At 40.9% G+C, this 16,042-nt stretch overlaps 1 protein-coding gene and 1 pseudogene across 1 annotated transcript in view; one reads left to right on the top strand and one right to left on the bottom strand.

Annotated features, from left to right (window-relative positions):
- The window catches only part of LOC103606726, a 5,214-nt pseudogene extending 3,518 nt beyond the window's left edge, over positions 1 to 1,696 (top strand).
- UBXN8 (UBX domain protein 8) overlaps positions 1 to 15,524 on the bottom strand; it is a 37,081-nt gene extending 21,557 nt beyond the window's left edge. The window contains exons 1-3 of the mRNA XM_008591273.1: positions 15,417 to 15,524; positions 12,080 to 12,202; positions 9,620 to 9,690 (exon numbers count right to left, since the gene is read on the bottom strand). Coding sequence (XP_008589495.1) covers positions 9,620 to 9,690; positions 12,080 to 12,202; positions 15,417 to 15,504 — 282 coding nt within the window. The 5' untranslated portion in view covers positions 15,505 to 15,524. The remainder of the gene's footprint in view (positions 1 to 9,619; positions 9,691 to 12,079; positions 12,203 to 15,416) is intronic.
- Positions 15,525 to 16,042: the final 518 nt, after the last annotated feature.

Here is a 16,042-nt window from a genome sequence, read left to right as displayed (position 1 = left end):
GTTGCGATCCGTTGCCGGACACGGAAAAAGACAAAAAGGAAAAAAAAAAAAAGAAATTTAAAAAGAAGCCGTAGCTGTGCCCTTCAATGGAGTTGCTTGGAAGTGGCAAGGGAGAAGAGGGCCTTGGTGGCCCCCAGGCCAGCAAGACCACTAATTGGGTTCTCATGGACCCATCCAAGAGCAAGGAGCTAGAGCAGCTGAAAAAGGGGAGCCATTCAGAGGCCGGTGAGTCATCTCAAGGGACTGGCACATGGCTCGTCCCATGGGAAGTGTTTGGAGCACGAGCAGTGGGGGATATGGGCCCACCAGGAGAACATTGGGACACAGGCAAGGACAGCTGACCCGCCCCCCAATCAGCACAGAACCACTCAGTGGAGACTGGTCGGAATGCAGAATTGCATGGGGTGCAGTTTGATGAGAAGATTTAGGCCCAGATCAGAGTTTCCACACAACTCAGGTGCACCCGGACTCTGGAGAGCTGGAAGTACCTATAAGGTCAACCATTAAACCCTGAGCTGCACAAAAAGCCTTCCCTAAGGAAACAACAGCAGCGCAGCAATTTAGCTCAACAACACAGCTCAAATACTGGTTCCCACAGGAAGTTCCCCCATTTTAGAAGTAAGCAAAGGACAAAAAATTAGTTCCGGCCCAGGCACACCACTAGCACCTTGGGGCCCTGGCCGGGGGCCTGGGGCATGGAGCCCAGGACCAGACCCCCCACTCACATCAAGGGATACGGTCAGTGCCTCAGTGCCCTGCCCAGTGAACGAGGGCATGGAGTGGGGACTGGATACCCCCCCACAACCAGGCACACCACCAGCACCAAGGAGCATGCCAAAAACTTCACCTCCATGTGGGTGGCCCACCACAGTAACCACGGCTGCCACGAAAGTGGCTAGACATCACAACCACTATGCAGATGGTCCACCAGCCACTGGAGTGCATTGACACAAGGAGAGTCACCAGAAGAGACCAAAGAAAAGAATAGGATGTTTCTCTCCACAAAACCCATTCCAAAGTGACAGAAGAAGAATCTGGTCTATGATAATACTGGGGGACCTGAACACACCTTTCAGCATTGGACAGATCATCTAGACAACAAATCGACAGTGTAACCATTACTCTTGCAGATTGAGAGAAGAAATCTAGGGTTATCAGTGTCAGGAGGTGGGAGGGAGAGGGGGATAGGGAGAGACTGGACAAGGGGCATAAAGAATAAGTACAATTTGTAACAATATACATACTAGTAATATTGATTTGACCAACATGTCAACATTGAATCCTAAAAATATGTATAATCAATTAAGATTCAATAAAAAAAAAAGAAAAGAAAAATGTTTACAAGAGGATCTCAAGAAGGCAGAGCTGCATCTGTCCACAGAAAGGACCAAAGTTGACAGTCATATTCAGAACATGGACTTCCTAAAAGCAAAGTCAGCGGAGTTCAGATTTGGAATCAAGGTGGCAGAGGAGCAACTTTCATCCAGAGGTATGGATGTTTCTCTGTCTCATCAGTCACTACTAGCACATCCAAGAAACTGGCTGAGCTAAAACGACAGTCTACGCCTTTGAAAAAAAAATTAGAATCCTAGATTTAATGCCAAATTCATCTCTTGCTCAAGTGAAAAATGAAGAAGCAAAGCAAGATACCATTGAAGCTGAACTTACAAAGAAAGCAGATATGATGGAACTGTGACCAAAGCCAAATAAACATGCTTTTCCTAACAAAGTAAATTGAATATAACTTTACAGAATTTTTTTCTTCTTGGCATTCCTTAATAACATAATTTCTGTGTTCTTAGATGACATAATAATGTCATTATTGGTAGAATAATGGTGTCTGGTTATGTACTGCACTTCTGTGTTCAAATACATAGTTTTCATATTAAAAAACATTTTCTCTTGGGAAAAAACAAAACAAAACACCACTTGATTTATCCAAAGAATTGCCACATGGTTCAAAATAAGAAAGTCTAGCAATGTAATACATATTAATAGAATAAAGGAAGAAAACCACATAATTATCTTAATTGAAAAAAAAAGAATATTTGACAAAATCCAATACCCTTTCATGATTAAAAAAAAACCTTGAAAAACTAAGAACAGAAAGGGAACTTGCTCAACGTGATAAAAAGCATCTACAAAACCCCAAATCTAACATCATACTCAATGATGAAAGACTACAAGTTTGATCCTTAGGATCATGAACAAGAAAAGGATGTCTGCTTTCATCACCTCTATTCAAACTATTAGAAAGTTCTAGTCAGAGCACTTAGGCAAAAATAATTAAAAGGCATAAATTTTGGAAAGGAAGAAGTAAAACTATCCCTATTGGCATATGATATGATCCAATATATAGAAAAACCCAAGTGAATAGACACATACACACAGCTTCTAGAGCTAATAAACAAATTCAGCCAAGCTGCAGGGTACAAGAAATCGGAGTTCCGGTCAAGACGGCAGAACAGATGGTCCCCAGCATCACCCTCTCCCCACAATCAACCAATTTACAACTATTAAAAAGCAACGACTGCCAAGAGCAACAACAGCCAAGCTGGAGCCACTAGAGCTCAGGGGAAGAGGAGGAGAGACTTACGGAGTGCATGAAGGTGGGGGAAGCCATGCTGAGAGAAAGAAAGGACCGCTCTGTTTTGAGCTCCGACCACCTCAAGGTTGGCTCTGGTGAGCACATGGAGCAAGAGCTGGCAAAAGCCTCAGCTGTGTGGGGCTGGCCCGTGGCTCACTCGGAAGTGTGTTGCTGACAGCACCAAGGCCATGGGTTCAGATCCCATACAGGGATGGCTGGTTGGCTCACTGGGTGAGCGTGGTGCTGACAACACCAAGTCAAGAGTTAAGATCCCCTTACCAGTCATCTTTATATATTAAAAAAAAAAAAAGCCTCAGCTGTGTCTTTCGTATGAAGTTGCTCAGAGGCTGCAGGAGAGAAGAGGGCCTTGGTGCCCCCCAGGCCAGCAAGACAACTGACAAGGTTCCCGTGGACCCACATAGGGGCAAGGGGTCACAGACAACTGAAAAAAGGAGCCACTCAAAGGCTGGTGAGTCACTACAAGGGACTGGCACATGGCCTGTCCCATGGGAAGTGTTTGGAGTGTGGGTGGGGAGGTGGGGAGGAAGAAGGGCCACTGGGGGAACACTGGGGCACAGCACAGACAGCTGATCTGCCTGCCCCGCAATCAGTGCAGGACCACTCAGTGGACACTGGTCAGGAATACAGAACTGCAGGGGTGCAGTGTGCTGAAAAGACTCAGGCCCAGACCAGAGTTTAAATGCAACCCAGGTGTACCAGACATCACTAGACTCGGAAGTACATACAAAGTCAACGATTAAAACCTGAGCTGCACCAAAAGCCTTCCCCAGGGAATCAGCAGCAAAGCAGCAATTTAGCTCAACTTCAGGACTCAAGTGCTGGTCCCCACAGGAAGTTCCCCCATTTTAGAAGTTGCAAGGACAACAAATTAGTTCCAGTGCAGAGCTTAAGTGGTGGGAAGAGCAAATTATCCAACACAGAACTGAAAGAAAAAACAAAATACCCAAAGATCAGACACAAAGTTTGATATTAACTAGTAAAGATCTAACACCGCCAAAGAACACCTATAATACCTAGAAGGACCAGAGCCCCCTGGGATTCCAAGCTGGGGAGAAGGTAGGGCTGAGGGCCTCAGTCACACACCCCAACATCTGCAACCAGCCCAATGACAACCACTGAGCTGCAACAGGATTCCAAGCTGGGGCAGTGGGGGGCCAAGGGCTTCAGCCACACCTCCCTGACATCTGCATCCAGCCCAGCAACAACCAAGCCACCACTGGAAGCCCCCTGGTCTCCCCTGCTGGAATGGGGGGGCCGCCACAGGCCTCAATCATGCTCTCTCCTACTTCCCCCCTTTTGCCACCTTATTTCCTCTCCCTCTTCCCTTCCCCTTCTCCCCCACAACTGCTCCATAAAAACATCTTAGAATGAGGCATGGAGCAAGGGGAAGCAGAACCCAGCCACAACTAGGCAAGCTGCCGCCACCACCCTGGGCCCTGCCGGGGACCTGAGAAGCCAAACCCAGCTGCAACCAGGTAAAGAACACACCAAAAACACCACTTTCATTCAGGTAGCCAACCACAGCCACCACAATTGCCATAGCTGCTGCAAAAGTGGCTAGCAGCTATAGCAGTAGTCATTGCCACCATGCAGATGGCCCACCAGACACTCAACTGCCTTGACAAAAGGAGAGTCACAACTGGAGGCAAAAGAAAAGAAGAGGTTCTCTCTTTCCACAAAGGATACTGAAGAGTAATGGAAGAAGCATCTGCTATACGATAATAGTGGGGGACCTGAATACACCTCTCTCAGTACTGGACAGATCATACAGGCAACAAATCAACAGGGAAATAGTTAATCTGTCAGAAGGAGAGAACACATCTCTGGTTATTAGAGGGCGGAGGTGGAGGTGGACAGATTGGCTAAGAGGCATAAAGAATAAGTATGTTTTGTAATAATGAATATGCTAATAAAAAAATAATAATAAAAGAATGACATACCATTCATACAATGAAAAAAATCACATGTTCAGAGTAACTAAGTAGCATAGTAGCATCACCAGAATACCTGGGGACACTGAATGAAATGTGTGTTGTACACATGAGTTTTGAGTACTGGCACAAGGATAAACATATACACCAACGGAATAGAAGTGAGAGCCAAGAAATAAACCCATATATCTATGGCCAACTGATTTTTGACAATGGTGACAAGACCATTCAATGGGGAAAGACCAGTCTCTTCAACAAATGCTGCTGGGACAACTGGATATCCACATGCAAAAGAATGAAGTTGAGCCCCCACCTTGCATCATATACAAAATGAACTCAAAATGGATTAATGACCCAAATATAGTGCTAAAACTTGACAATTCTTAGAAGAAAACACAGGGATAAATATTCATGACTTTGGACTTGGCAACAGATTCTTAGCTATGACACCAAAAAAATAAGCAACAAAAGAATAAATAGATTAATTGTACTGCATCAAAATTAAAAACCTTTGCATATCAAAGGACATTATAAAAAGAATAAAAAGACAACCCACAAAATGGGAGAAAATATTTGCAAAAAATATGCTAATATCTGATAAGGGTCTAGTATCCAGAACATATAAAGAACTCCCATAATTCAACAACAAAATGACAAACAGCCCAATTTAAAAACGGGCAAAGGAACTGAACAGAAATTTCTCCAAAGAAGATATATACAAGTGGCCAATAAGCACATGAAAAGCTGTTCAATATCCTTAGTCATTAGGGACATGCAAATCAAAACCACAATGAAATACCATTTCACATGCACTACGATGGGTATATTAAGGAGGGGTGGGCAGGAATAATAAATGGAGAGGATGTGGAAAAATTAGGACCCTCGAAAGTTGCTGCTGGGAATGTAAAATGGTGCAGACAGTGTGGAAAATAGTTTGGCAGTTCCTCTAAAAGTTAAATATAGAATCACCATATGACCAGCAACTCTCTTATATATATACCCAAAAAACTGAAAACAGGTACTCAAATAAATACTTGTGCAGAAATGTCCACAGCAGCACTATTCACAATAGCCAAAAGGTAGAAATAACTCAAATGTCTCTCAATGAATAAATGGATAAACAAACTTTAGTATACCCATACAATGTAATATTATTCAGCCAGGAAAGGAATGACATACTGATACTTGCTACAGCATGGATGAACCTGAAAACATTATGCTAAGTCAACAAAGTCAGACACAAAAGGTTACCTGTTGTATGGTTCTATTTATAGGAAATACCCAGAATAAGTAAATCCTCACAAGCAGATTGGTAGTTGCCAGAGGATGGGTACAAGGAGCAATGGGGAATGACTTTAATGGAGACGGGGTTTTCTTTTGGGGTAATGAAATGTTTTGAAACTAGATTAAGGTGGTAGCTGCACAATATTGTGAATGCACTAAACACCACTGAATTGCACACTTTAAAATGGTTAGTTTTATGTCATGTGAATTTGACCTCAATAATAATTTTTTAAAATCTTAGCTGACTGACCCCATGGCTCACTCGGGAGAGTGCGGCACTGGTAATGCTGAGGCCGCGGGTTCGGATCCTTTATGGGCCGATTCCGTGGCGCACTCGGGAGAGTGCGGCGCTGGGAGCGCAGCGGTGCTCCCGCCATGGGTTCAGATCCTATATGGGAATGGCCGGTGAGCTCACTGGCTGAGCGTGGTGCGGGCGACACCAAGCCAAGGGTTGCGATCCTCTTACCGGTCACGAAAAAGACATAAAAAAAAAATCTTAGCACAAACACAGAAAGAAACAGACCTTAATATTAAATGACCCAGATATTTCCGTATTCTCTTTATATATAATCTCTAAAAATTATGCTTTACCTTTTCACCCTGTACCTCTTGTTGTTTTTTTCTCACAAGTTTTTGCCTTTTCTCATTCTTCTCTTCTTCTTCTAAGACATCAAAACATAAAAATGCTTTTTATTTCTCAAGTATTGATAAGTCAATTGGTACATTCCCTGAAAATAGTCCGTAGATTTTAACATTTTGGGAGAGACAAGCAGCATTCAAAAGCATTATATTTTTCAAGTAATGAAAATGAGATACATGTAGACAGTTGAAACAAATTCTCAAGGAAATCTATAATGCAAGCTCTGTTGTGAAAAATTCTGTGATATGTATTAATATTGGAATAGTTCCAGANAGAACCCAGCCACAACTAGGCAAGCTGCCGCCACCACCCTGGGCCCTGCCGGGGACCTGAGAAGCCAAACCCAGCTGCAACCAGGTAAAGAACACACCAAAAACACCACCAGAACCCAGCCACAACTAGGCAAGCTGCCGCCACCACCCTGGGCCCTGCCGGGGACCTGAGGCGTGGAGCCAGGGGAAGCCAAACCAGCTGCAACCAGGTAAAGAACACACCAAAAACACCATTTTCATTCAGGTAGCCAACCACAGCCACCACAATTGCCATGGCTGCCACAAAAGTGGCTAGTCTCTATAGTAGCAGTCACAGCCACTGTGCAGATGGCATGCCAGTCTCTCAACTGCACTGACCCAAGGAGAGGCAGCAGCAGAGACCAAAAAAAGGGGGGAGGGGGTCCTCTTTCTCCACAAAGCACACTCCAAAGTAATAGAAGAAGCATTTGCTTTACAATAATAGGGAAGGACTTGATCACACCTGTCTCAGTACTGGATAGATCATCTAGGCAATGAACCAACAGAGGAACAGTTAATCTATCAGATGGAGAGAACAAATCTATAGTTATCAGAGGGGGAAGGAGGAAGGAGAGAGATTGGATAAGGAGCATAAAGAGTAAGTATGATTTGTAGCAAAGAATATGCTAATAAAAATTTTTAATATTTTAAGAAAACAAAAAATCAGTTGTTTCTACTCAGCAATGAAAAATCAGAAAAGAAAATTAAGAACAATTCCATTTATAAAAGCATATAAAATAGTAAAAATACCTAGGCATAAATTAAACCAAAGGTGTGAAAGATTTGTATACTGAAAACTACAAAACATCACTGGAAGAAATTAAAGACAAAAGACATAAATAAATGAAAAAATCCTGTGTTCACGAGTTGGAAGTATTGTTGTCATTAAGACGTCAATACTACCCAAAGCTATCTACAGATTCAGTGCAATTCTCAAAATTCCAATGGCCTTTTTTGCATAAACGGAAAAGCCAATCCCCAGATTCATGTGCTATTGCAAGGGGCTCTGAATAGCCAAAGCAATATTATAAAAGAAGAACAGTGTTGGAGGACTCACACTTTGACTTCAAAACTGACTAAAAAGCTACCATAATCAAAACAGAATGGTACTGGCACAAGGATAAACATATACACCAACGGAATAGAAGTGAGAGCCAAGAAATAAACCCATATATCTATGGCCAACTGATTTTTGACAATGGTGACAAGACCATTCAATGGGGAAAGACCAGTCTCTTCAACAAATGCTGCTGGGACAACTGGATATCCACATGCAAAAGAATGAAGTTGAGCCCCCACCTTGCATCATATACAAAATGAACTCAAAATGGATTAATGACCCAAATATAGTGCTAAAACTTGACAATTCTTAGAAGAAAACACAGGGATAAATATTCATGACTTTGGACTTGGCAACAGATTCTTAGCTATGACACCAAAAAAATAAGCAACAAAAGAATAAATAGATTAATTGTACTGCATCAAAATTAAAAACCTTTGCATATCAAAGGACATTATAAAAAGAATAAAAAGACAACCCACAAAATGGGAGAAAATATTTGCAAAAAATATGCTAATATCTGATAAGGGTCTAGTATCCAGAACATATAAAGAACTCCCATAATTCAACAACAAAATGACAAACAGCCCAATTTAAAAACGGGCAAAGGAACTGAACAGAAATTTCTCCAAAGAAGATATATACAAGTGGCCAATAAGCACATGAAAAGCTGTTCAATATCCTTAGTCATTAGGGACATGCAAATCAAAACCACAATGAAATACCATTTCACATGCACTACGATGGGTATATTAAGGAGGGGTGGGCAGGAATAATAAATGGAGAGGATGTGGAAAAATTAGGACCCTCGAAAGTTGCTGCTGGGAATGTAAAATGGTGCAGACAGTGTGGAAAATAGTTTGGCAGTTCCTCTAAAAGTTAAATATAGAATCACCATATGACCAGCAACTCTCTTATATATATACCCAAAAAACTGAAAACAGGTACTCAAATAAATACTTGTGCAGAAATGTCCACAGCAGCACTATTCACAATAGCCAAAAGGTAGAAATAACTCAAATGTCTCTCAATGAATAAATGGATAAACAAACTTTAGTATACCCATACAATGTAATATTATTCAGCCAGGAAAGGAATGACATACTGATACTTGCTACAGCATGGATGAACCTGAAAACATTATGCTAAGTCAACAAAGTCAGACACAAAAGGTTACCTGTTGTATGGTTCTATTTATAGGAAATACCCAGAATAAGTAAATCCTCACAAGCAGATTGGTAGTTGCCAGAGGATGGGTACAAGGAGCAATGGGGAATGACTTTAATGGAGACGGGGTTTTCTTTTGGGGTAATGAAATGTTTTGAAACTAGATTAAGGTGGTAGCTGCACAATATTGTGAATGCACTAAACACCACTGAATTGCACACTTTAAAATGGTTAGTTTTATGTCATGTGAATTTGACCTCAATAATAATTTTTTAAAATCTTAGCTGACTGACCCCATGGCTCACTCGGGAGAGTGCGGCACTGGTAATGCTGAGGCCGCGGGTTCGGATCCTTTATGGGCCGATTCCGTGGCGCACTCGGAAGAGTGCGGCGCTGGGAGCGCAGCGGTGCTCCCGCCATGGGTTCAGATCCTATATGGGAATGGCCAGTGAGCTCACTGGCTGAGCGTGGTGCGGGCGACACCAAGCCAAGGGTTGCTTGCGATCCTCTTACCGGTCACGAAAAAGACAAAAAAAAAAAAATCTTAGCACAAACACAGAAAGAAACAGACCTTAATATTAAATGACCCAGATATTTCTGTATTCTCTTTATATATAATCTCTAAAAATTATGCTTTACCTTTTCACCCTGTACCTCTTGTTGTTTTTTTCTCACAAGTTTTTGCCTTTTCTCATTCTTCTCTTCTTCTTCTAAGACATCAAAACATAAAAATGCTTTTTATTTCTCAAGTATTGATAAGTCAATTGGTACATTCCCTGAAAATAGTCCGTAGATTTTAACATTTTGGGAGAGACAAGCAGCATTCAAAAGCATTATATTTTTCAAGTAATGAAAATGAGATACATGTAGACAGTTGAAACAAATTCTCAAGGAAATCTATAATGCAAGCTCTGTTGTGAAAAATTCTGTGATATGTATTAATATTGTAATAGTTCCAGAATGTTCTGGTGGACTTTCTTCTCCGGGCCCCTGATGGGGCTTCAGCGGTTCCAGGGCATAGCATGGAAGCCCATCACTGCACATGAAGTGTTGCATGTTGCGCTGCAGGTGCAAGGAGAGGAATGCCATTCCGCTGCCCTTGGACATGACAGTAAAAGCAACAAGTCTAATCCCAGAAGGTGAGGTATGCCTGGCAACTCCTATTATGACTAAACCAATGTTAGGTTACTGCCCGTTGTACGTCAAGAGAAAGGAACTCTGCTGTTGCATGGACCCTTTTAATATTCTTGGTATAATAAATTTCATATAGTAAATTTCTCAATTCTTAAGACAACATATAAAGAATAATTTTCTAATACAGTATTAATAATATTCAAAACGGCTCATAAATATTAACAATGAACCAGAAACTGTATTCCCTTGAGGAATGAACCACATTTCAGGAAAATATATCAATTGAACTGCCTGTCTCCTTAAATAGGAGCAGTCCCTTCCACCAACAACTTTATCCCCACAGCAGTAAATACTTCCTCAAGTTTATAAAATAAAGGTTAGGGCAATAAAGCACAACAGGAAACCAGAAGGCCCGATTTGGCCACTAACTTGCTAGTGATTAATCAGATTCAGTAATCTTAAGACTCCTTCGAAACTTTGAATCGAATATACTTTTTCCACATATCATATCCATATTCAAAAAAAAAAAAAATATATATATATATATATATATGTATACACACACACACACACACTTTAAAAATAAACCAGTAGCAGGAGATAATCTCCAAAGCCACTGAGAACTGACTGCTCCTGAACTTGTGATACGCCTCGGCATGCAAACCTTTAAATCTCAATATCTGATGACAGCAGGGAAGATGGAAAGTGTGTGAACAAGCTGATTTCTTCACTCATTTGAAGAAAATCTGACAATAATTAGGCACTATATACAGTCTTCCTAATATTACCATATTAGATAGCATTGGCTTTCAGTGATAATTATGCCTCAAAATTGTCAACCCATAAATGTACCAAATGACTTGCCCTCCAACAACACAAAGGCAAAACTTAAAGTACAGAAACTGTGTAAAGGGCACATTTCCCTTCTCTATAAAACACAGAATAGAACACCTGGCCATTAAACTAGCTAGTTTAATGTATACAGCAAATATCCTCCTGATATCAAAATATATTTAACACAAAGTACCTAAGAGAAATAACAAAGCTCTTGTTTAATTTGAAGTATAAGAAATCAAATAACTTACCAAAAAAAAAAAAAAAAAATCCAAAATCTATGATTGAAAGATCCTGAAACATCCACACTGTCATTTATGTTTGGGTTGAACAGTATGTATATCCTTTTAGGATTACGGTTTTATTCACAGTTATAGGATTACGGTTTTATTCACAGTTAATTTGGACACGCTGTAAATTAAACATTGCTCATTTTCCTTTTATTTATTTACATTTAAATAAACAGCCGAACAAAACAACATGTACCAAACTTACCATTGGCAAGCTTCTTCCTAATAGTATATAAGAATGTAGCTTTTTGTTTTAAGATCCATCTGTTCTGAGGCTAAGGACAATATCATTTTAAAAGGTTTCTAGAACTCAAAAACTTTTGCTATCAAGAAAAAAAAAACAGCAAGCATGATATCCTAAAATTAAAAGTGCTTAAATATATACAAGATAGGTGCCTAAATAAAAACTGCTAGAATAGAATGAAAAATTAGGAAAAGCATTTAGAGATTAATGGTAGATACCTTTTTACTTTCTGTAGAACAGTTAATAAGCTATAGGCATCAAACAACAGTTGTGGCATAAACACATAATTTAAAATTAGGGAATTTACAATGTAACAACTTAGAAAAGACACAGTTTCAAAAAATATACAAAGAAAATGTATGGTTTCTCATAAAAATGTAGAGATTCATAGTCCATTCCAAATTATCATGACTAGAAAATGAATTAAAGACTTACACTTAAAAAAAAATAATAATCATGACTAAAGCTGTAATGGTTACTCCCTTTGAAATTACACATCACAAATAATAAATCGTTCTGATGATGCAAAGTTCTAGAATAAATAAAGGAAAAAAATTTGAGTAGAAAAGTAAAGGGTAGCATGAATAATAAACTTACCTTTCAGATAAACTTGGGAAGACTTAAATGAGTTAAGCCATGAGGTAGTCACAGAAATAATTAAAGTGAGAAGAGCAAGGAGTAAGAAAATCCGGCCACACAGCAAAATGAAATCTTTAATTCCTTATAGAGGAAAAAAATTAAAATTAAAATTAAAAACACTTTTCTTGATACTAATAATAAATAACACATTAGAAGATTATACTAGAAAAGTATAATAAAAGTTGTTATGCAACCAGCATGATTTTTTCCATATATTCTCCTTTGGACACTTAAAATTCATCATGGTCGTCATTACCAGAACAAGTTTTCAGAAAATAATTTTAGCATAGACACCTTCTGTCTTAGGAATACAAGTATGATTAGAGTGATCAGCTACATTATAAATATTATGACTACCAATGATGCATAACTTCTGGTTTCCCTTCATGTCAGAGAAGAAAAGAAAATTAGCAACATAATTGGGAATCAAATTGTGAAAGTATCATCTTGTCAAATTCTAGTTCTATTAAAAACTGTCATTCCCACTGAAACACCAAATTCTTATTTCTCACAATCAAATTGTGCAACTGTGTGCTTCCCTATCTCTCAATATTTATTTAGTAATTTGTAAATAAAATTACTATTTACATGTTTGCCTAGGAAAGAAGTAAAAATTCAATATTTGTTCTTAATTATTTTAAGAACTGAGGTGAAAATTAAATCAGCAAAAATGTAACAAATACCTACGTCGTGTAATATAATTGGCTAGATGGTGATGGAGAGGAGACATAAAGTTGGGTTAAAAATGGTTTCTATCCTCCAGGAGTTTTTAGTCTTGTTTTGTTTTTAATTTTCAAAAGTTACATGGCAGAGATACAGAGGAATCATCTTAGCAATGTGATCAGGGCTGGCAGTCAATTAACTAAGAAGGAATTATAAAAACATATATACAAACTTAAACGTTTTACGTTTAATTGAAAACAGATATATATACGTTATCCTTTAAAAATAAAACAGCAATTTAAAGTTGTTTAGAGAAGAAATATAATTTTTTAAAATTTATTTTTGCATTACAACTCCTCCAACTTTCGACAACATTAACTTTTTTTTTTTGGTGGCTGGCCGGTATGGATATCCGAACCCTTGACCTTGGTGTCGACATTGGTGTCGACAGCATTAACTACTGATTCAGGTGTTGTTTAATACCACACATAATTAAATCTAGGGTATCTCTGGCCATTACAAAACTAACTTAACACCTAGAGTACTGGTATGTATTGATTGTGGGATTTATGTTCTGGCATATTGCATTTTGTTCTAACAAGCAGCAATTTACGCATTTTGTTCTAACAAGCAGCAATTTGCGAATATCACGTGGGAATATACAAGAACTAGATTTGTGAGTACACCTTTCAAGTAAAAATTTTAAAAATTAAGGTATTTTTATTTGTACCAAAACCCTAGAGCCCATAAACAGGGCACTACAGAGGACAACGAACGTGAAGAACCAGCCTTAAAATATTCAGCTTAAGTTCAAGTAAAACGTATTGGCAATAAAGGCTTTTTTACACAGTAGAAAAAGATAGGGATTATTTTTCATATAAAATGTCTAAAAGTACAGTGGAGATAAATGAACAGGTCTGGGAGTTCCATTTTTGCCCCCGAGAATCCAATTAGCAGCTCCCATTAAGAATACAAGTATCTGTAAATACTGTTCCACACATAACTAGCCCTGCCGCTGTTGCACTGGGGGAGGCAGGACTGGTAAAATATACTTAAATACTGTTAATAGATATTTGGATGCCCACTATCCAGAAACCAAAGGAAACCACCACCAGTTCACAACTGAGAGGAATCCAGGAGAAAGGAGTTAAGTGAAAAATTCAAGAACCAGATGGAGATGCTGCCAGGAGCCCAACTGCATTTTCTAGAACTCTTGGCCTAGTTTTATTAAATTAGACATTGTGGAAAGTGCTAGGTATACAAAAACAAATTAGATGTGGTGTCTGCCCTTAAGAAGTGTACTCCCCTGTGGTCAGAACTGGACACCTCGGCAAAGACCTTCTCATTGACCAGAGACTCAAATATTAGTGCAAAGTAGAAGATTCTAAATGAGCAGAGTAGGGGTGGATGCTGTAAAGGCAAGAGAGGTGAATTCCGGAACAGGTGAATGTGAATTGAACATTTCTGTGTATCATTTTGATAAAGGTCTTGCTATATTCCAATATAGCTTGAGTAAGTACAAGGCTTCTGGAGGGTCTTTGCAGATTTTTACAAAGCATTTTATTATTTCTTATTTCAAGCAACATTTCTGGGTACCTGACTCCTTAGGGGGTGGGAAAGGAGAGTGGAGAGAGAGGAGATGTACAAAGCTAAGCTACATCCTGGTGACAAACTTCAGAACTAAGTTTAAGGAGAGAGACAGACATGTAAACTGATCACTAATATATCCAAAAATCCACTCTGTTCCTGTTTCCCCTTTGCCAACGACACCACAACATCCTACACTTAGAGGAGTCATCCTCCAACCCTTCCTTTCCCTCACCACAAACATCAACCCATAAACAAAGCCCGATAATTCTACTTGCCAGCATCCCAAATCTGTCCACATTTCATCTGTTATCAGCCTAGTCCAGGCCATCACCACTACTTGCCTACTGCGGAAGCCTGACACGCCTCACTGCTTCCACTGCAGCTTCCTTCCAGAACAGAGTAACCTTCCTAAGACCTTAGGGAAGTCACTTAACCTCCCTAGACCTCAGCTCCCTCCGCTGCAAAATGGGGATTATAACAATACCTACTACCCCTTCTAGTGCAGATTAAATGGGATAATGAGTAGACAGCACTCAATGTTTGGCTTTTAAGAGGTGTTCAGTAAATGCTATTATCTTGGGCCGCTCTCCCCGACTCTCCTTGGTCCAGCCACATGGCCTTGGTCCAATCCTCCCGCCCGCAGTATCACCCCCTTCCCTCTCCCAGCCCCACCGGCTTTTCACGGGGTGGCTCCCCATTTAAGCCTCGGCATAAATTCCTCAAAAGGCTTTATCCTATCAACCGGCTTATTTCCTTTTAGGCACTCATGACGATTTGAAATCATCGCCTGGGACTGTCCTGGCGCTCTTCGCCTCTGCCCTCTCACCCGTGAAACCCCGCCAGGGCTGGGGGGAAACTTTCTCCGTGCCGCAGGGCGGGATCCGGAAGCGGGGCCGGATCCGGAAGCGAGGCGGCGCGATGCACTCTGGGGACTGTAGTCAAAGCCTCTCGGGGCGACGAGGCCGGGCAAGCGGTAATTCTACGCCACATTTCAGCCAAAGTTACTCAGCTTTGAGCCCAGGGCGAAAAAGTAAACACGTACCTACATCCGGGCCCCCACGCCGGAGTTCCAGACACAAGAGAGGGAGAGCAGAAAGGAAGAAGATGCCAACAAGGCCACGAGAAGCCATGGCGGGGAAGCCGCGCGTCCGGACGGAAGGCCCGCCCCTTCCGGTCGCGCCTGCCTTCCTACGGGAGTTCTGGAAGAGGGCGCGACCCTGAGACCGGATGTTGGGTGCGACCGAGATCGGGGCCCCTGTTTCTGAACTCATGGCCTGTAGCCTGGTTTCAGAAGGAATGCATCCCCTTCCCGCGTCACATGATGTCCAGGGAAGCGTGGGTGGCGGCTCCCTGGAGGCAGACTCAGCGTCTGTGAGAAGGAACGGCTCCAGAATGAGATAAACTGGAGGGGAAAGTGCACAGGCAGTTGACGCTGTGAGGAGGCAGCCTGGACCCTGGTCCCCTGGCCCTGTGGCTTCGCCCTGATGGTTCCTGGCCCGTCGTGTGGTCTCTGGTTCGTGAGGGAAGACAACCCAAAAGTGGGGCCTGAGGGGGCTGTGGCTCACTTGGGAGAGCCTGGTGCTGACAACACCAAGTCAAGCGTTAAGATCCCCTTACCAGTCATCTTTAAAAAACAAAACAAAAAAAACAGTGGGGTCTGGGACCAAA

Source organism: Galeopterus variegatus, unplaced genomic scaffold (assembly GCF_000696425.1).
Source record: "Galeopterus variegatus unplaced genomic scaffold, G_variegatus-3.0.2 Scaffold6803, whole genome shotgun sequence".
NCBI lineage: Eukaryota > Metazoa > Chordata > Mammalia > Dermoptera > Cynocephalidae > Galeopterus > Galeopterus variegatus.
Note: the sequence above shows the minus strand (reverse complement) of the source record. Positions and strands in the feature narration are given on the sequence as shown.